The sequence below is a fragment of the Phacochoerus africanus genome, chromosome 12, assembly GCF_016906955.1.
Source record: "Phacochoerus africanus isolate WHEZ1 chromosome 12, ROS_Pafr_v1, whole genome shotgun sequence".
Classification (NCBI taxonomy): Eukaryota; Metazoa; Chordata; class Mammalia; order Artiodactyla; family Suidae; genus Phacochoerus; species Phacochoerus africanus.
Window position 1 is genome coordinate 52,242,467 of NC_062555.1, and position 22,478 is coordinate 52,264,944.

General features: G+C 37.2%; 1 protein-coding gene across 1 annotated transcript in view; it reads right to left on the minus strand.

The window, feature by feature from the left end:
• Positions 1-2,209: 2,209 nt before the first annotated feature.
• The window catches only part of HSPA14 (heat shock protein family A (Hsp70) member 14), a 30,213-nt gene continuing 9,944 nt past the window's right edge, over positions 2,210-22,478 (minus strand). The window contains exons 4-14 of the mRNA XM_047754800.1: positions 21,989-22,037; positions 21,752-21,857; positions 19,962-20,052; positions 18,444-18,548; positions 16,740-16,901; positions 14,360-14,515; positions 12,066-12,168; positions 6,883-7,095; positions 5,944-6,117; positions 3,260-3,330; positions 2,210-2,428 (exon numbers count right to left, since the gene is read on the minus strand). Coding sequence (XP_047610756.1) covers positions 2,350-2,428; positions 3,260-3,330; positions 5,944-6,117; positions 6,883-7,095; positions 12,066-12,168; positions 14,360-14,515; positions 16,740-16,901; positions 18,444-18,548; positions 19,962-20,052; positions 21,752-21,857; positions 21,989-22,037 — 1,309 coding nt within the window. The 3' untranslated portion in view covers positions 2,210-2,349. The remainder of the gene's footprint in view (positions 2,429-3,259; positions 3,331-5,943; positions 6,118-6,882; positions 7,096-12,065; positions 12,169-14,359; positions 14,516-16,739; positions 16,902-18,443; positions 18,549-19,961; positions 20,053-21,751; positions 21,858-21,988; positions 22,038-22,478) is intronic.

The window sequence follows — 22,478 nt, forward strand, 5'->3', positions numbered from 1 at the left end:
TTTACTACAAAATATACTTGCTATTTGCAGATACAAGAAAATCTGGGAGTACAGCTGACCATTGCATAACACAGGTTGCAATGTGCAGGTCCACTAACAGGTAGATTTTTTTTTAATAAATAGGTACTAAAAGATCCTATTTGGCTGACTCTAGGGATGTGGAAACACAAACGGAGAGCCAACTAAAGTTAGGTGTGGATTTTCAAGTGTGTGGAGGGTTGGTGCCTTTAACCCTCAGGTTGTTCAAGGATCGACTTTATATTTCACGGAGTGACCGAGAATTTTTTTCTGGGGTGTGTGTGGGGGGCATGCCTGTGGCATGAGGAAGTTCCAGGTCCAGGGATCAAACCACACCACAGCTGTGACCCAAGCCACAGCATTGACAGTGCCGGATCTTTAACCCGCTGTGCCACCAGGCAACTCTGCAAAGGAGCACTTTTGGTGACAATCTGGTATGCTGGGGGAAAATCATGCAAAGCTGACCAATAAAGAAGCAGTGGTATTCCTTTCCTTCTTTATTGTGTTTCTAAACAAACCATAAAATATGCAGAAGATGTACTTACTGGCCATTGCCCTGTAGGATACAAAGATGACACTGCTACTTTTTCTTCCATGTAATTCACTTGTTCAACAGACATACACTGAACACCTATGTTCAGGGACTATTCTAGGGGCTGGGACATAATGGTGCCTGAGACCAAGAATCCCTTGTGCTCACAATGTGTAATAATCCATTGGAGAAAGCAGCCAAATCAGCAAATTATTACACAGATATGGAAGGAAAGGAAAAACTCTTGAATAAATCATCTATTTCAGGGGTTGACAAACTTTTTTCTGTAAAGGGCTGGACAGAAAATATTGAAAACTTTGTAGTCACAGAGTCTCTATCACAACTACTCAGCTTTGCCATTTTAGTGAGCAAACAACCACACACAATACATACATGAATGAGTGTGGCTATGTTCTAATAAAATTTTATTTACAAAAATAGGTGTGGGGTAGAACTGACACACTGCCTATTGTTTGCCAACCCCTGGTCTAGTTTAAAGAGCTAACAGTAACTACAAAACAAAATCCTAAAGCACCTTTCCAAAGCACAACTGAAAGCATTTAGACTTAACAGTTCACCTAGTTCACCTGGCATTTTCCTATTTTCTGAAAACATTTAATGGCTTATATATAATTATTTTATTTCAAAGTTTTCGTAGCTTGGGAAAAGATCACAAGCAATAACTAAAATACTCAGCCTTAATCAAAACGATATACCTTTGAGGCTGCCTCTTTGTGGATTTAGACTCATGTTTGGATTATCCTTGTGTTCTAGCCAATAATTTGATGCAGAATAATAAAAAATTGATGTTTGGTTTCTGCATCTTCAGAAACAGAAGATTACTGCCACCTATCTCCATAAAAAGTAACTATAATAACAACAGCACAGTTTTAAAATTTTACCACTGAGTATAATAGATATTTCCTCTTCTTAAGGCTACTGGGAACCAAGGGGATAAATGAGTGGAAAATCTTCTCTTGGTAATAAAATCTAGATCTGCTATGCATGGCTCACCTTCAAGCTCTCCCCTCACTACAGGCAGATTAGCTGTCTTGTTTTGCTAAGAGAATAAGCTTTTTCCTTGGTGACTCACTGAGTATTCTCAATGTACTAGTGAATGTTCTTTGGTAAACAGAAGGTGGCTAGCCCTCTCTTCAAAATAAAAAAATCTTTCACTTTCAAAAGAAATATGTTTGTTAGACGGAAAAATCAAAACTTAACAACACTGTAAAAAGAAAAAGGGCGTCCCCCTATTTTACTCCACAAAAGAAGCCACTGCTAAGAGTCTGGTGTTTAGTTTTCTACACTCTTCCCCACTTATGTCACATGCATAAATATGCACAAATTTTAAGCTGATGAGTTTTCCTTTAAGCAAAAATAATATCTTACTTTTGCACATGGCTCTGCAAACTTTTTTATTTACTATCAAAGACTTTTAAATTGTTCTTAGTTGCTTATCTAGTAAGAATTAATAAATGACTTCTTAAAATTAGAAGTTATAAAGATAGGAAAAAAATTAAAACGTAACATTAAATTTCCAGTAAAGTTTCCTTCGATTCAAACAATTTAATTCTAAATAGCTTTATCAGAGAAAAAGTTCCTTATGTTTCCCACTAATGATGGAAATCTTAAGTGGAAAACAAAAAAAGTTTGCATCACTTACCAATATATTGTAGTTTAATAGAAACATAGATCAAACAGTTCATTCAAAAAGTATTTTAATATAAACATCATTTATAAAACAAAACCAAATAATGTTGATATTCTAGTTCTAAAAAATTCATGCTTTCTTTAAAACACTAAGATGCCACCTCGATAGTGATTGCCTCACATTTTCCGGTCTCTTGATCTGTGCATGTCACATGTAAAGATCCATCCCTAAGCAAAGAGAAAAGAAATAATTCTTCATAAGCTTAATCTATAAAAACTAAAAGTCCTGAAGAAAGTACTTGAGGACTCTGAGGAAACAAGAGATCATTTTACTTTTTGAAAGAAGAGTGTTAAGAGATAAGAAACACAACTTCAGCGCCATTACATTTAGGAACCTATGTCATAATTAGGTAGTTGTCATGCATTTCCTCCTAGATCAATGTATTAGTTGAAAACCCATGATGACAGAGATTTTAAGTCGAAGACTACATGCACATTCAAGGAGTATCAAGCTGTTTTCAAGCATAGGCCAAGGCAGACCTACCCTAACGAACTCTACGTTCTTGCTAAATATAGTTTATGGAATGAATTGTCCCTAACATTAATTTGGAAATGACTTACTTATAAGACATAGTACAATGGATGGACTGTTGTTAAGGAAATGATAAAGCTGGATTTAATTAGTAATTTATTTCCTACAGATTTTGTGTTGCAATATTGAAATAAATTTACCCTTTCATGGGATAAAAAAAATCAATTATATAAAATTTAGAAAATTGTATTTAAGGTTGAATAAAATTATATCTCAAACTTGCAAGGAATGGTTTTCTTAGGATGACTACACCCCAAATAATCAAAGAGTTCATAAAAATTCAGAATGCAAATGAGGTGAGACACAATTTTCTTTGTAAATACAGTAATTTTACAAGGCAAAAATTAAGTCACTGATAATATCTTTTTAAGTTTTTAAAAAATGATTTTTCCAGAATGATAAGACTCTAATAAAAAAAGTCAAGTCTCAAAGTGAATTTTTTTAACATCAGAAGTTCAATTTTGTACCTTTTCATAGTAAGAACAGCTAATATATCACGTAATCCATTTTCTTTTTTATCTAAATCCTGGAGCACAACCTGTTTACACAAAAATAATACAAAGATGATTTAGTACTTTGACATATTAATAAACTGATGCATCATTTATTCCAATGAACCAAATCTTACTTATTACTGAAACAAACCTTCTAAGATAGAACCACTTTCAATTCTCTTACCGTTTATCATAATTCAGACAACAGGATTAAGCTTTCTTAACTGAAATGTCTCCTCTAAAAGGAGGGCACATAAGATGATTAATATATTTGTCCCTCTTAAATGTCATGTCCTAGATTTAAATGATTATTTCAATGAAGTACTGTTTGTCTCAGAAAATAAAGACTGCTTTTCTTTTTGGTAATTATGCCATCACAATAACAGGTAAATTACATTTTGGTAAGCCTTTATGTATATTTTTAAAAATTCAAGTATTTTAAATGCACTTAAAAAGTCTATATAAAAGAAATACAGGTCAAATTATTTTTTACAACTAAGATAACATTTGTAAGTATAGAGATACTAATGAATTTACTATAAAATTCCTCAGTTTCCTAAAGAAAGGTACTCCAATAGACAAAATTTGGAAGTGACTTTTCAGACTTTGCAAATATCAAGTTTTATGACCTTAAGTTCCTTGAGGTGTTTTTGTTTTTGTTTTGCTGCAGCATGTGGAAGTTCCCAGGCCAGGGACTGACCTGTGCCATAGCAGAGACCCAAGCCATTGCAGTGACAATGCCAGATCCTCAGTCCACTGAGCCACAGGAGAACGCCAACCACTTTTACTTATTTATAAAATGAGCAGGTAGAACAGATGGAATTTAAAAGGTTCTCTTCCAAATTCAGTATTATGTGACTAATTTTTTCTCTTTCTGGCACCTGTAAGTTGGGATACAGTGAGAGTAGCTGCGGAGTCTCTAGTATGTGGAAAGAAAAGGTATGAACCACACAGGAGAGAGAAAATGAGGGAATATGAAGACTTCACCTGAGTTTAGAAATCTGGTGCCCAGGAAAGTGTTTTTATAGTAATATACCACAGGAACATCTGGAGGAGCTTTGAAAACTTTACTAGCTGAAGGAGCCCTTCTTTAGTAGATTCTGTTAAGTCTAGGGTGGAGCCCAGATATGTGACCTGTATGTGTTTTCATTATTATTTTGTTAAAATTAGAAAACAGATAGGAAGCAAATGATAGTACACATTCTCTTCTGTTACCTTCATTTGTTTCATTTTTGCTATAAAAGTAATTAATGCTCATGTCCTGTGCTGTTTGTAACAAATTCAGTAAAAAGTGTTAAAAAGTAAAAAATACCTTCTTGGCACCTTCAAATCTACCCATTTTCTTTTTCTTTTCTTTTCTTTTTTTTTTTACAGCCACACCTGCGGCACATGGAAGTTCCCAGGCTAGCATTCTAACTGGAGCTGCAGCTGCAGGCCTACACCACAGCTGAAGCAACACGGGGACTGAGCCGCATTTGCGACCTATGCTGCAGGTGGTGGCAACACTGGATCCTTAACCCATTGGGTGAGGCCAGGGATCAAATCCACATCCTCGTGGAGACTATGTCAGGTTCTTAACCCACTGAGCCATAATGGGAACTCCTCCCCTGTTAAGTTTTCTGAATACGGTGCAAATACCTAGTTATTTTTTGTATCCACGCACCATATGTCTAAGTAACACAGCTACCCAAATATTACCTCTTTCCACACACCCATGCTCTCCATTTTTTTATTTAAGCACATGGTGTCATGCTATAAATATATTTCTGCAGTCCTTGTGTGTGTTTTAATGTAACTCTATTTCTTTGGCATGTTTCTAAGCAAATAATAGGGTTCCAACTCACTCTTTTTAAAGGACATAGAGGACCCTACTGTATGAAATATGCATGCAGTATCTGAAAAAGCAAACTCATCCTCTTATCAGAGGCAGCATGGTATAATCGACCCAGGAGTAAAACCAATCTGAGGATAAACCCCAGCTAGATCAATAAAATAACAAGGTGGAGTTCCCATTGTAGTGCAGCAGAAATGAATCCAATTAGTAACCATGAGGTTGCTGGTTCAATCCCTGGCCTTGCTCAGTGGGTTAAGGATCCTGCATTGTCATGAGCTCTGGTTTATGTTGCAGACATGGCTCAGATCTAGCATTGCTGTGGCTGTGGGTACACTGGCAGCTATAGCTCCAATTGGACCCCTAGCCTAGGAACCTCCATATGCCACGGGTGCAGCCCTAAAAAGACCAAAAAAAAAAAAATCTATTTACTCCTATGAGCCTGTTTCTTTTTCATCTATAAAATACACATAATAATTTCTATCCCACAGCACTTTGAGATTATGTCTATAAATTGCCTAGCATGACACACCTGGCATTTGACAAACAAACGAATGTCATTTCCCTGCCACTCACCTTATTACCAAGGAGGGTCAAGAGCACAAAGTAGAAATACAATTGTGCTCTGTTTTTACGTTCCTCTAACTCTTTCAAATTCAAATTGCCTATTTCTTCCTTTTGAAAATGAGTAAGTACAAGTAATCCATTCATAAAAATGTGTTAAATGCACTACACATATTATACTGATATTAAACTGAGTCTAATCCAGAAAGAAAAGCTAACCAGTTTCAGGCAAGTAATTTGTAGTCCAATCTGATGTATTCACCTGTGCAAACTTGTTTTCCTCTTTTGCAGAGTTTTTCCCGTCCGACTCATAGAGTTCCAGACACACTGAGGATATACTTCCAGGCGCCTGTAGCATGTGTTGTCTTCGAGCCGGCAGAGGAGTCCCCGATGGAAACAGGACTCTGAAACTGTTGGCTCCTGATTCATCGACTCCCTAATAGCAAGAGAATAATATGCATATCCTTTGACATTATTACAATTATAAAAAATCACTCCTATTATAAATTAATGCATGTTTCTTGTTGATAATCTGGAAACTACAGAGAGGCAAAGAGAAAAAAATAGAAATGATCCTTAATCCCAATCCACTTTATTTAAAAATAAATTGAAACAAACATTTCTTTTCCTGTATTAGAAGCATATGATTAAAATTAGTTAAGTTAGAAATTAACATGTTAGATTAATACTAACTAAAATAGTATCAGAAACTCATTACAAGTATATTATAAATATAAATTTAAAATTTTTACCAGTACACAAAGTTTTTTTTGGCCACACTCATGGCATTTGGAAGTTGCCAGGCCAGGGATCAGATCTGGCACCACAGAAATGACCCAAGCCATAGCAATGACAATGCCAGATCCTTAACCCGTAGGCTACCAAGGAACTCTACAAAGTTTTGTTTTAAAAACAGTATGTACATAAACTTGTAGCAATAAATTTATATTATTTATGGGAAAATAAAGAAAAGCTAAATAGGAGTTCCCACTGTGGCGCCATGGGATTGGTGGTGTCTTAGTAGCGCTGGGATGCAGGTTTGATCCCCGGCCTGGAACAGCGGGTTAAAGATCTGGTGTTGCTAAAGCTGCTGCTTAGGTCCCAGATGCAGCTCAGATTTGATCCCTGGCTTGAGAACTCCATATGCCATGGGGTGGCCAAAAATGAAAAAAAGAAAAAAAGAAAGAAAAGCTAAACCTACTTTAACTAAAATATCTTTGGCTGAACACTCAATCTTAAGAGAGTCTTCCACTAAAAGGTTTTCTTTCCCAATAAGGATTCCTGCTTCTATAGCTGCACCAATAGGGATGACCTCATCAGGAGGGATAGAGTTTAGAAGCTCAACAGCTGGGAAAAGCTCTTTAATCATCTGCTGTAGCCTTGGGATTCGAGAAGACCCTCCACAAAGGACAACCTAGAAAATAAAAATAATTTTCAGTTTTTCACTTTTAGAACGATTTCTAATTACTACATTTTACTTATCAAAATTAAATGTAACAGGCTGAGCCACCTTCATCACATGAAATGGTAAAATATAAGAAGCTCTACCTTAACATATTATTTTATATTTATCATAATATATACATATAAATATGTAGTTACTACATTGTAAATATTTATTATATTCTTTACTCATAATAACAAAGTTTAAAATGAGATTTTACCAGATATTAGAAAGTACAATATAATAACATGTATGTGGTGTATGATTAATACTGAACATATGAGGCTTAACTACAAGTATTCATTTGAAAAGGAAATATAGTAATTCATATTTTGTACTGCAGCAGAAATGAATATCCAACTAATAACCATGAGGTTGTGGGTTTGATCCCTGGCCTCACTCAGTGGGTGAGTTGGCATAAGTTGTAGGATAGGTCACAGATGCGGCTCAGATCCCCAGTTGCTGTGGCTGTGGCAAAGGTCGGCAGCTGTGGCTCCAATTTGACCCCTAGCTTGGGGATCTCCATATGCTGTAGCCACAGCCCTAAAAAAGCAAAATAAAATAAAATAAAATAAAAAAATTTATATAAAGCACAGTATTTTTGAGACAAAATACACTGGAAACCTTTCTATGTGCAAACTATGCCATTGATTTTTGTTTTAACTGTTGAAAAATAATTTTCTTGAAGAAAAAGATGTTTCATAAAACTACATTTTAGGGAGCTCCTGTTGTGGCTTAGCAGCAATGAACCCAACTAGTATCCATGAGGATGTAGGTTCAATCCCTGGCCTCGCTCAGTGGGTTAAGGATCTGGCGTTGCTGTGAGCTATGATGTAGGTTACAGATAGATGCAGCTTGGATCCTAAGTTGCTGGGGCTGTGGTGCAGGCCAGCAGCTATAGCTCCAATTCGGCCCCTGGCATGGGAACTTCATATGCTGTGGCCGTGGCCCTAAAAAGCAAAAAAAAAAAAAAAAAAAAAAAAAACCCAAAAAACAAACCCCCCAAAACCCCAACATTTTAAGCTCTAGGGACCACCTGATTAAATCTGTTGTCTCTAAAAACTTCATATAAAATTGTTCCTTTATAAGCCTGTCCACACATCTAGCGCCCCCAACTTTTATAGCTGCCACTCAAGGAATGGGCCCCCAGATCTCCTAGCTCTTCCAGGAAACAGGCTGAATTCATGAATTCTACAGGATGACAATAAATGGGCAAAGGAACAACTCCTGCCCTGTGACTACACACTGGGCTCGGCACAGAGGGAGGAGGCAAAAATTCCCATTTCTCAGTTTCTCCCTGGAGGAATTTGACTGCATATATTCCCAGCTACTGCCTGAGGGTCCAGGCTGACTAGGTGCTGACTTTGATCTTGCTCTTTGGGACACTGATGGTCTTGGCACACCCTCAACTATTGAGAGCCACTAAGAATATACATGGCAGCCTAGCCAGGTACAAAGTTTTGAGAAGCCACAAGGAGCTCAGGTTAGGCTGCCTGACAAGGTTCATCTTCTACACAAGACCAGTCTATCAAGACTGGAAGAGGTAGAAGTAAAGCCCAGAAACCAACACAGAGAATCAAGGAAATTGAACATACAGAAAAATATGTTCCAAACAAAAATAACAAGACAAATTTCTAGAAATTGATCTTAATGAAATAAAGGTAAGTGATTTAGCTGTTAGAGTTAAAAATAACAGTAAAAAAATGTTCAATGAAGTCAGGAGAGTAATGAATGAGCAAAGTGTGAATTTCAACAAAGAGACAGAAAGTATAAAAAAGTACCAAACAGAAATCATAAAGCTGAAGAATATAATAATTTTTAAGCTGAACTTAAAAATTCAATAGAGGGTTTCAACAGTACACTATATGAAGTGAAAGAAAGGGAGAGTAAACTTGAAGATAGGGCAGAGGAATTTAATCAGAGGAGCAGAAATAAAAAAGAATGAAGACAGATTCAGGGACTTATGAGACACCAGTGAGTGACCAAGATACACAATATAAGGTGTCAGAAGGAGAAGAGAGAGAGAAAGGGGAAGAAAAAATATTCAAAAAAAATAATGGCTGAAAACTTCCCTAATGTGGGAAAAGAAACAGCCAGATCCAGTGAGCCCAAAATGTACAAAACAGGATGACTCTAAAGTGACCCACATTGAGATACATTATAATTAAATTGCCAAAAGTTAAAGACAAAAAGAGAGTCTTAAAAGTAGCAAGAGAAAAGCAACTTGTTATACCCAAGGAAACCCCCTGAAGATTCTAAGTGGATCTTGCAAGAGAAATCTTGCAAGCCAGAAGGGATTCAAAGTGTTGAAAGGAAAAAACTGATCACCAAGAATACTCAACTCTTCAATGTTGTCCTTCAAAATTGAAGGAGATAAGTGTTTTCACACAAACAAAAGCTGAAGGGGTTCATTGCCACTAGACTGGCCATACAAAACATGTTAAAGGGAGTTGTTCAAGTTTAAACAAAAGGATGCTACTTAATAACATGAAAACATATAAAGTAAATATACAGTTAAATTCAGAAAACTCGAATATTGTAATGGTGGGTAGATCACTCACAACTCTAGTACAAATGTTAAAAGACAAAGGCATTAAAAATAACTGTGATTACAATAATTTGTTAATGGATACACAATATAAAAATATGTAAACTGCAACATCAAAAACATAGAATGTGGAGAGGAGGAGGGTAAAAATGTAGAGTTTTTGTGTGTGTTTCAAGCTAAGTTGTTATCAACTTAAAATAAGCTATTTTAACTATGTATTAAGTGTTTTATTCAAGTCTCATGGTAATCACAAACAAAAATCTGTAGTAGATATACACAAAGCGTAGAGACAAAGGAATCAAAACAAACCACTATAGAAAGTCATCAAATTGAAAAAGGACAGGAAAGGAAGAAACAAAGAAATGAACTACAAAACAGACAGAAAACAACAAAAAGCCAATAGTAAGATCATATCTATCAAAAATTAAATTATTTTCTATACACTACAAATTATTGCATGAAATAAATTAAGACAATCCCATTTAAAGGAGTATCAAAAAGAAAAAATATTGTAAAATATCTGTATACTGAAAATCCATAAGACCTTGATGTAAGAAAATCATACAAATAAATAGAAAGATATTCCAAGTTCATGGACTGGAAGAATTAATATTGCTAAAATGCCCAAAGATTCAATGTAATCCCTATCAAATTTCCAATGGCATCTTTCATTGAAATAGAAAAAAAAGTCCTGAAATATATATGGGACCATAAAAGACCCCAAATAGCCACAACAATCTTAAAATACACTGCTCCCTAAAAGGACCAAAAGTAAATAGTGAACTGCATGCCTCAAAAGAAAACTGCAATAATAAATTTTCTGATTATATAAAGCATTTACCCAAATACATTTTAAAAAATACTAAGATTTAAATAAATGGGAAAAGAAAATGAAATATACCTAAGCAAATACAAAATTAAACATTTAATAATGTTAATAAATATTAAAAAAGAATCCTATATTAGCCAATAAAATATAAAGTAAAAATATCTTTTTTTCAACTATTTAATGGAAAAGTTATCTTTAAATGATAAAACTCAGTGTCAGCAAGCATACAGTAAAATGTCTGTCTGTATATACTGCTGATGAAAGTAAGAGTTCATTCATCTCCTTTGCAAAGTAACTGAAGATAAAAATAGGCTTCAGTTATTTATACTCCTTAACCCAGTAGTTTTACTATGGAAATCTATCCCAAGGAATAATCCCAAATGTGGAAAAGATGGGCATCACTGTTCCTGGGAGGGGGAGACTCGATCAAGGTGTTCACAGGAGAACAATGAAATAATCTATGTTGCCTTTCCTTGTCTAGGATATTAAGAATCTACTTAAAATTGTGTTGATGAAGACTATACAGTAATACGGGTAAAGGAATAAAGGATTTGGTTATAATATTATATAAAGAAAACTGGAGTTCCCATCGTGGCTCAGTGGTTAGCAAACCCGACTAGCATCCATGAGGATGTGGGTTCGATCCCTGGCCTCTCAGTGGGTTAAGCATCCGGGGTTGCTGTGAGCTGTGGTGTAGGTCGCAGACACAGCTCAGATCCCGCATTGCTGTGGCTCTGGTGTAGGCCGGCAGCTACAGCTCTGATTAGACCCCTAGCTTGGAAACCTCCATATGCCGCAGATGCGGCCCTAGAAAAGACAAAAAGACAAGCAAAAAAAAAAAGAAAAAAAAAGGAAAACTCAAAATTGTACCTATAAATTAAATGAGTTAGAAATACTATTTTAAAATAAAACAGTGGTTAACTTTTGTTATTTTGTGAGTTTTCTTGTATAAATACTCCTTTATTCATAAAAATGAAAAAAATTATTTTTTAAATGAGTAGAAATAATCTTGGGGGAAAAAAGAAAACATTACACAGCTGGAATGTTTTTGAAAGTCTCAAAATATTTTCTTATGCAAGCAAGTATGCTATTTTTCTATGCAAGTGGAGAAAAGCAGGCTGGTGTACTAGGTAAGCAGACTTGAGAACCACACTGAGTTAAATCCTGGCTCTATCACTCCCCGCATGACCACCAAGTTTCTTACACCTCTGTACCTGTGGGCCTCCAATCTATAAAATAGGGATAAGTAACAAGAGCCTCTTCACAGGATTCAGCAAGTTAACACATGTAACACTTAATACATGACACACAGCAAATGTTCAAGTATCTGTCAGTTTTTACTTACATATTAAAGAAATACTGAAAATGAATTAAGCTTTTTTTGCTACGAAAATAAATACACAGAACTATGAGTTCATTAAAATTTAATCAATTTTCCTTACTAAAATAAGCACAGAAAACATTTAAATGAGTAAAAATATTCCTTTAGCACCAAAGGGCTGCTTCCTAAACTCCAAACTGAAAAATAATTCAAAGTACATAAGACAAATATAAAAGTATTACCTTGTTGATATCATCTGCTGTAAATCCACTTTGTTCTAAGAGTCCTCTGATTGCTTCTATGCATTTATTAAAAAGTGGAGAACAGAGAAGTTCAAATCTTGCTCTGTACGCACACACATACACAAATACACACAGACAAGACAAAGAAAAAAGGCTTAGTACAGTCCAACAGTCGTTTTTTTCTTGTGAAGGGTAAGGCCAAAACCTGTTCTGATGGATCTCCTAAGAGTATGTTTACGATCAGAACACGGTATTAAATACCCAGCAGTGCAATATCATGGGGTGGGGGGGGGGGGAATTTAGGTTATCCATTTACAAATATATGAAGATATTTAATATTAAATTCAGGTGGAAGATTGTCTTACCCATAGCCTACTTACAAGCTAAAAATAAATACTCAGTGCATGGCATTTCCAATAAACCTACCAACCCAAATCCAACAATCATTTGGAAGTTTTTGCTATCTGTATGTGCTAAAGTTTTAAAAATTGTTTCTCACTACTTTTTTTATAGTCTGAGCCTATGCCACACATAAGTTTAGTTCTTTTGTTCTATATGAGAAGCTCGAGTGCTAGCAAGTACTATTAAGAATGAATTACGTTCATGACAATGTACTCCCTGATGTCATACTAAACTTATTTTATTTATTTGCTTTTTTTTTTAGGGCTGCACCTGCAGCATATGGAAGTTCCCAGGCTAGGGGGAGAATTGGAGCTACAGCTGCCAGCCTGTGCCACAGCCAACAGCAACACAGGATCCGAACTGCATCTGTGACCTACGCCATTGTTCACGGCAACGCTAGATCCCCCAACCCACTGAATGAGGCTGGGGATTGAACCCGAGTCCACATGGATACTAGTCAGATTTGTTTCCACTGAGCCACACCAGGAGCTCCCATACTAAACTTCTTAAATGCAAATGACGATTCTTAAATATATCTGTGCTATTTCCAGATGTTGAAACATACCTTATGGTTGACATCTTTGTAAGAAAGGCAAAATTTCCTTAGTGAAAAATTACAAATCCTATTTCCTCCTTAATAACTGATATTAATAAGCAAACACATACTGAGTACCTGGACAAACCTGGCACAAAGTTAGAAATTTTGAAAACAGGAAAAATATAAAGACTCTCTTGCTCACAAAAGAGATTTAAACTCAATTTTACAACTTTCTATCTTTTAGGTTGTAGCTTCAAATTTCTCTTAAAAGATCTAGAGAACTTTCTAGAGCCACTGGCCACATGGGACTACTGAGCACCTGAGCTGTGCCTAATGCTACTGAGGAACCAAATTTTTAATGTTATTTATCTTTAGTTAATTTAAATTTAAGTAGCCACAGTTGGCTGGTGGCTATGGTATGGGGCGGCGCTGATTTAGAGTCTTCGGGAAAGCCCAAAGAGAGTGAGGAAGTTAAACTACAACGGCCTGATGAAGAGGGAATTTAACCAAACATGTTAGGTTCTCTGGGTAAGGCACATTACTTGTAATCCATGTTTTAGATTATGTAAAATACATGAGCATTAAAAACAATTTTATACACATTAAACCTGTGTTTACTAAATGTCATAAAAGCTAATAAAATTTTAAATATTGCCAATAGATGACAGAGCAAACAAAATCAAGACAGAGCTCAATCCTCAGGACAGCATGACAGGTTAAGAGTATGAACTCTGGAGTCACACCAGCTGGGTTTGAATCCCAGGTCCGTCACTTCCTAGCTGGGTGACATGGGACAAGAAACAAAACCTCTCTGTGCTTCAGCTTCTTTGTGTGTAAAGTAAGGAAAAGAATATTATTTACCTCATCAGTAAATAATGATGTTAGGAGAACCTGAGAGCTAATACATAGAAAATATTTAGAATATGTATAGCTTGCCACTCGGGGTAATCATCGAGTTACAGTAAACAACCACTAATACACATGTAAGCCCCCATGTGAAAGTTTGGCAACAAAGAGTTAGAGGCAACATAGGTGGGAGTGCAATTCAGTAAGAGAACACTGCAAATCTCAAACAAGTCCCCTCTCATCTTTCTTTCAAAGATCCAGGATGCCTTTTTCACACATGGCTCTTTGCAGCTATAACATAACAGGGCAATCACATCTGACATGATTAATTTTGGAACAGTTATTTAGTCTGACAAAAACTGGATCCCAGAGGTAAAGACAGAAAAGCTCTCCTTTTACAGAGGGCTATAAGTCTCACGCGAACAAACGGAAAATCCGAAGTGAGAAAATTATATCTAAATATGAAAGCATTTGTAATTTTTAAAAGTTTTTTGAACTTTAGTTTTACCTGGACACATTGCAGTCAAAGTCCTGACCTTCATACAGTGAGTCAAGGAAACAGTTGGCACTTCCCAGTGTTGACAAAGAATGTTTTGCAGTGTCAGCACTGTTCATCAATTTCATCATGGCTCGGGCATTTCCTCTCACGTCATGTTTGAATGATCTAAATGAAAAACATAGTCTTCGAAGTCTGAAAATTACTAGGTCATTTAGAATTTATTAAAATCTAGATAATCCCTATTATGATAATAATAAGCTCATGAATCAATATTAATACTAGATTTTAGTATCTGCCTTCCAACCCTCCAAAAGAAAAATCCTCAGAAATTTAATGAAGGGTCTTGGAGTTCCCGCCGTGGCATAGTAAGGTTAAGAATCTGACTGCAGCAGCTCTGCTTGTTGCAGTAGTGCAGGTTCAATCCTGGTTCAGCACAGTGGGCTAAAAGACCCAGCATTGCTGCAGCTCGGATTGGATTCAATCCCTGACCTGGGAATTTCCACATGCTGTGGGTGCAGCGAATAAAAAAATAAATAAAAATAAAAATAAGAAGGGTTTCAAGAAATGTAAATAACCACCATACTTGAGATTTGCAATTGCTAGATTCTGTAACCACTATAATGTTACAGTAGCTTTCATCTTTTTGCAGATGAGACAAATGGAGGCTAAAGAAGATTCATGCAACCGGGTCATGTTTCATACTCCACCCTCTACAATCGCAGCATGATTATTGTTTGATGGTATAAAATTAACTGTCTAGCATTAAAAAAAAAGAAGAACTGGCGTTCCCGTCGTGGCTCAGTGGTTAATGAACCCGACTAGTATTCATGAGGATGCAAGTTCGATCCCTGCCCTCACTCAGTGGGTTAAGGATCTGGCGTTGCCATAAGCTGTTGTGTAGGCTGCAGATGCAGCGTGGATCCTTCATTGCTGTGGCTGTGGTGTAGGCCAGAAGCTACAGCTCCCATTCAACCCCTAGCCGCAGGTGTGGCCCTAAAAAGACAAAACGACCAAAAAAAAAGAACTAGAACAAAAAGTGCTTCTTCAAAGAAATTTGAAACATAAAATATGTAAAATTACCATTCCTCTACCTGCAAGGTAAGTTAACTGTTAAAACTGCTTGCTAAGTAGTGATTGATGGCCCTATTTCGAAACATGTTTTATAACTGAAATTTGCAGTAAAATCAACAATTTCCTCCCTTGAGCTAGTACACCTTTATGACAAAAAACAGTATAGATCTTTACTTTAAAACATTTTTTTTAATTACAAAAATTTTGTTTTACCGCCATACCTGCGGCATATGGAAGTTCACGCGCTAGGGGTTGAATCGGATCTACAGGTGAGGCCTATGCCACAGCCATGGCAACACCAGACCCAAGACACATCTACGACCTATACAGCAGCTGCAACAATGCCAGGTCCTTAACCCACTGAGTGAGGCCTGCGACTGAAAACCGCATCCTCATGGACACAATGTTGGTTCGTAATCCACTGAGCCACAACAGGAACTCTAGAACTTCATTAAACAACTGAGAAATTATTACCTTTTCAAGACCTTTTTTCACCCAGTTTAGTCAAACTGATGAAAATGTTTCAGCTGCTTTTTTTTTTTGTCTTCTTAGGGTCACATGGGCGGCATATGGAGGTTCCCAGGCTAGGGGTCAAATCAGAGCTGTAGCTGCTACAACAACGCCAGATCTGAGTCATGTCTGTGACCTGCACCACAGCTCATGGCACCGTGGGATCCTTAACCCACTGAGCGAGGCCAGGGATCGAACCTGCATCCTCATGGATGCTAGTCAGATTTGTTTCTACTAAACCACCAAGGGAATTCCTCAGCTACTTTTTAGAGCAATAATGTCCCATATATAACCTTTATATATTGAGCCATGATGGGCCAAACAAGATTAGGATTTTGAATGGCATAATTACCTACAGTAACAAAACTAAAATATTCCTTATGGTAGCAGATTGTTAATTAAACACTCTGTAAGACATTAATTCACTGGAATATGACTATAACATAGTCTTCCACACTTCTAAGAACTCTTGAGAAGGTAATGAGGCCTCAGTGCCTATACCTTCCTTCATCCAGACATAAGGCAGCCACCGAAGAATCTGGAACTTGAGATCCAAGTGCACGTAATTCAGTATCTGGTGGTCCCTTTCACTAAGGAAAAAATTCAAGTACACTGCCCTGTGAAGCTTGGCTTCTCTGCTTCTCCTCTGCCAGAACAGACTTTATAACCTTAGACACGAAAATATCCAGTACACCAGAAAAAAACACGTCCTCCTGTGAAAAAGGGTGATTTCAAATAAACTAAGAAAAATATTAAACCTGAAGATAAACTTCAAATGAAATAGGTCATCAAGTCCATTAATACTCACCTCTGAAACTCAGAAGCTAGGTACTGTGCTAAGGTTTCTGTGAAATGTGTGCCTCCGATGTTATTATCAGTGTTTGTTGAAAGAACACGATATATTCCACTGTTAACTTGCATGACACTGATAGATAAGGATGTGCCTCCAAGTTTGAATACCAGGATATTGCTTAAGAAAAAGATAACATGACTAAGTTAAGAGAGGATCACAATACTGCAAAGCCAGGCTGGACTTCTTCAGCTAAGACGTCACTTAGATTAATCCCCTTAAATCACAAATGAGGAAACTGAAAAATCTCACATGAGTAATTAAGTCACCCATGGTCATCACTTAGTGACGAATCAAGCCTAGAAACCAGATCTTCTGATTCTGAGTCAAAGCTCTTTTTCATTTAGTTGTGCTGCTAAAATTGTATTCTTCTGAGTAACTGGAGTTCAAAACACTAACTTCTCAAAGTAAATAAAAATGAGAGTTGTAATTAAAGTGAATTGTAAGAGAATCAATATAGAAATTTTGTTAAAATTGTCCTAGCTACTAACACAATAGCATGTTCTATAAATATAAAACATATGCAAAACTAGGGACAAATTTCCTATATATCAAAATTCAAAATTTTTGCTAATCTATATTTATATTCCACCTAAAAATAACTTCCTAGTGATTTATACATATTAGTGGTCTTTTTGGCTTTTTGGGGCTGCACCTGCAGCATATGGAGGTTTCCAGGCTAGGAGATGAATTAGAGCTACAGCTGCTGGTCTATACCACAGCCATGGCAACACTGGATTCTTAACCCACTGAGCAAGGCCAGGGATCGAACCTGCATCCTCATGGATACTAGTTGGGTTCGTTTCTGCTGAGCCACAGTGGGAACTCCATTAGTTTCTTTAACTGAGATATGAATGAAATGACTCCATTAGAGAAAATTAATACATATGAATTGATTTCCCTAAAGTTGTATAATGTGTCCGGTCAATTAAGACACATTTTGACAATTAAATTAGGAGTATGTCTTACTCTTTCATTATCAAACGAAGTCTTAAATCTCCATGCTGGATTTTCCCCTTCTCCTGCCAAGACAAATGTACATAAAAGTCCTCACTGTTTCTAAGCAAGCTTTTTTTTTTTTTTTTGGCTTTTTAGGGCTGCACTTGAGGCATTTGGAAGTTCCCAGGCTAGGGGTTGAATCGGAGCTGCAGCAGCTGCCAGCCTACACTTCAGCCACAGCAATGCCAGATCTGAGCCACATTTGCTACTGACACGACAGCTTGCAGCAATGCTGGATCCTTAACCCACTGAGTGAGGCCAGGGATCAAACCACATCCTCATGGATACTAGTTGGGTTTGTAAACCACTGAGTCACAACAGGAACTCCTCCTAAGCATGTTTAATAATGAAAATTGATAGTAAAATCAACAGTGCTCTAGAGCTTCAGTTGGAACTTGGAGGGACTTATAATTTCAAATCTTCCTCCCCTAAAGGGACAAAGTGTAGGTGATGAGAGAAGGGGGGGAAAGGCTCAACCTTCCCTCCTGTTACATCCTCTCTCTGCTTTCCTAGGACATCTTTCTCACCTATTTGAAAAACTCTAGGTGAAAGTTTTGACGTCTTTCTATCCACAGAGGCTTAGAATCACTGCGTATAACTGATATAGTTGCTATAATCTATTTTCTGCACTGAAGAACTTAAAGCTGCAACTATGGTTTTTACCTTTTTCCAGTGGGAGAGTCTTGTCCAATTCCATAAGCCAAAAGAGCTGCAGATGGTTCATGGATTAGTCGCAAAACATTAAAGCCAGCAGCTCTGGCTGCTTCCCTGTGGACAATTCGTTTTTAATGAACTTAGTGTCACCACATGTTCAGGTCTACATTTTCAGAAATGCTCTGCTAAAGATTTTATGCAATAGCAAATAAGATTTCACAAGTAGAACGTGAAGGGTAATGATCTTTAGACGATAACCCAACACAAGAAATGGGCCTAAGGCCTTAAAAGCAGATCACTTTCTGTTTAAAATAATGTTAAGAAGTCAAAGAAAGTACCATGTGCTTACAGTGAATAAGGAAAAGAAAGCTCCCCAAAGGCTCAAGTTTGCAAACTTCAGAAAGAGAGATAGGAAATATTTATAATACGTTCTATAATATTCTTTTTTCTTTTTTGTCTTTTTGCTATTTCTTGGGCCGCCCCTTCGGCATGTGGAGGTTTCCCAGGCTAGGGGTCGAATCGGAGCCATAGCCACCGGCCTACGCCAGAGCCACAGCAACGCGGGATCCAAGCCGCGTCTGCGACCTATACCACAGCTCATGGCAACGCCGGATCCTTAACCCACTGAGCAAGGGCAGGGACCAAACCCGCAACCTCATGGTTCCTAGTCGGATTCGTTAACCACTGCACCACGACGGGAAGTCCGTATAATATTCTAATTTATTTAATTTAGAGGCACGGTTTTATTTTATTTTTATTTTTTAAATTTTTCATTTATTTATTTTTGGCTTTTTAGGGCCACACCTGCGGCATATGGAGGTTCCCAGCTCACACCACAGCCACTCAGGATCCTTAACCAACTGCGCAAAGCAGGGATTGAACCCACATTCTCATGGATCCTAGTCAGGTTCGTTAACTGCTGAGCCACGAAGGGAACTCCTAGAGGCACAGTTTTAACATCCCACAAGTACAAGTACATAAAGCAATTCTCTGCCCCAGAAGCCACTTGGGTGTTTCAGCGAAGCCCCACAGGGAACTCTATCCACAGAGCAAAAGCGTGGGAGCTTGCCAGTCACGTTTGAGGAATGACCTGTAAAAACTAAATACAACTTTTTGTTTAGATGTTAAGCTAAGGTTAAAAAACAGTGGCAAATATTTTCTAAAACTGCATATTTTTAATATAATTCCCACATAAGCCTCTATCACTTGAAAGCAAGGTAACGTGGCTTGTAAACATCTTAACCTAGTAAGTGAAAATGTTTCCAATCAAAACAGCTAAGAAAGTATATCTAATTTTATGTTTTTTTTGAAATTCATAAAATATAGGAAATACTAACGATTATTATCATACTTTTTACCACAGGATTTACAAATGTAAATATATATATGTATATTTACACGTGTATTTACACATACAACTTCATTGTGTAAGGAGTTTTCCAACACAATTTTACCTTTTACTATATAGCAATATTGCAAAATTTCTATTTCCTTTAACTAAACAAGAGAAACCCATGCCATACTTACCCAAGAGCATTTTTTTGATTTTCTCCAAAATCAAATGGAACAGTAATAACAACATCATTTGCATCTGGGCCCAAGACAGAATGCGCTGTTTCTGTGTGTGGAAAAAAGTATTTTAAATGTTCATGAAACTTACTTTGCTAATCATGTCATGATATACATAAGTCAAATCATTACACTATACACTTTAAACTTATACAGTGCTGTATGTCAATTATACTGCTATAAAACTAGAAGAAAAAGATAAAAATGAATTCCGGGGGTTCCTGTTGTGGCTCAGCAGAAACGAATCTGACTAGCATCCATGAAGACACAGGTTCAATTCCTGGCCTCACTCAAGTGTGTTAAGGGTCTGGCGTTGCCGTGAGCTGCAGTGTAGTTCCCAAATGCAGCTCAGAGCCCACGCTGCTGTGGCTGTGGCATAGGCCGGTGGATGTAGCTCCGATTCGACCCCTAGCCTGGGAACCTCCACATGCTGTGGGTGCAGCCCTAAAAAATAAATGAATTCTGACGACATTCAAAAATGTCAAGTGACACTTTTGAGGTTTATTAATGCACGCCAAAGATCTTCTCACACAAAGATTTTCCACATCACCTGACTGGTCCACCCCACTGATCTTCTCTTGCACTATTAAATTGTGCACTCCTTTTTGTGGTTTTGGTATAGTTTGTGGATGGAATGAAATACATCCCAAAGTGCCCAGCTCTTAGGCTTCCAAGTTTCAACCATCTCCCAAAGGGGACTGGTTCCAGGGAGAACGAGCTTCTAATTCATCAACATGAAGACAGACTAACATGATGAAAGGCTGCCTTCCACCCCACAAGTTTATCAAATTCTAGAGCTGAAGTGAGCCTTGGAAATAATCTACTCCAGAATCCCTCAAGTGGTTTCACAGAGGGTTGCTCGGCTCTGAGCCTTTGCCAGAAGTAGTGATAAAACCAGACCCGCTTCATCTGCCTATATTACCATGGAGAGTGCACTGTCAGTCTTGAAGGAGATAAAACATTTACCATTCCCTAAACTTATTTGGCCACTTCAGTTGAGAAGTTTTGAGAATAATGAGTTTGCCCAAACCATTTACATTACCTGTAGAGAAGTCAAATCAGGGAAATAAGTCACTTAACCAAGGTCACAGGGCCAGTGAAGAGCCCAGTCAGATCTAGCATAATTGGGTCTCCTCACTGCTCATCCGAGACTCCTAACTTTATTTTTTTTTGACTTTTTAGGAACACACCCTCGGTATGTAGAAGTTCCCATGCTAGGGGTCGAATTGGAGCTGCAGCTCCTGGCCTACACCTCAGCCACAGCAATGTAGGATCTGAGCCGAGTCTGCAACCTACATCACAGCTCATGGCAACGCCAGATCCTTAACCCACTGAGCGAGGCCAGGAATTGAACCCACGTCCTCATGGATTCAAGTTGGATTCCTTACTGATGAGCCACGGTGGGAACTCTGACACCTCTAACTTTTTTAAAAGATTAACTTTTAAAAAGATCTTTTCTGGAGTTCTCGTTGTGGCACAGCAGAAACGAATCCGACTAGTATTCATGAGGATGTGGTTCGATCCCTGGCCTCGCTCAGTGGGTTAAGGATCTACCATTACCATGAGCTGTGGTGTAGGCTGCAGATGCTGCTCGGATCCTGTGTTCCTGTGGCTGTGGTGTAGGCCAGCAGCTGCAGCTCCAATTTGACCCCTAGCCTGGGAACTTCCACACACCGTGGGTGCGGCCCTAAAAAGCAAAATAAAAACAAAAATAAAAAAATAAAAAGATCTTTTCTTTTGCTCAGTACCTTTCATTTTACTAAATATCAGTCTGGCAACATCTTCTGGGTTGACAAATTTCGTTTCTTCTCCAGTATCTATTTCATATCGTAACTTCCCATTCTTTTCAATGACCTATAAAGGAAATTAAGTGTATTGAATAAGGAATAAGTTAATAAAGATACAAAGTTTCAAATCAGTATAATTGGTCTTGACCTTGGCAATTACTTTATGTAACAGCGAAGTAATAATAGAAGCATACTCACTAAACATTTACTTTCCGAGATGTATTTCTGAGCCTGTGGATCATCAGAGCTGTCCATAAAGATAAAAATAATTAGGTATTTATATCAATATTGTTGATATAAAAGTTTTAAAGAGTATATTCTTCATTACCACTCAACAAATATAAAAATATAAATACAATTAGGTTCCTTAGTATTAAAAAATCTTGAAATAATACAGTAAATTTAGACAGTAGATGAAATGGATGCAGTACCCACAATGGTTATAGTAATTCTATTAAAGTGTTAAATCTTCACATATTAAAGTAAAGAGTTCTTGTTCTGATCTTACTACCAACAGAGAGTTATACATTTGGGGATGATTTTCATAGTATCAGTGATTGTATGTTATATATTTTCATATCTTTGGTCCTGAAGATTCAACCATGGAGATTAAACGAACAAAAGTGCTAAGACCACAAACTAAGGGCAAACCAGAATGACTAACACCATCTTTGTGGCTTGGTTTTTG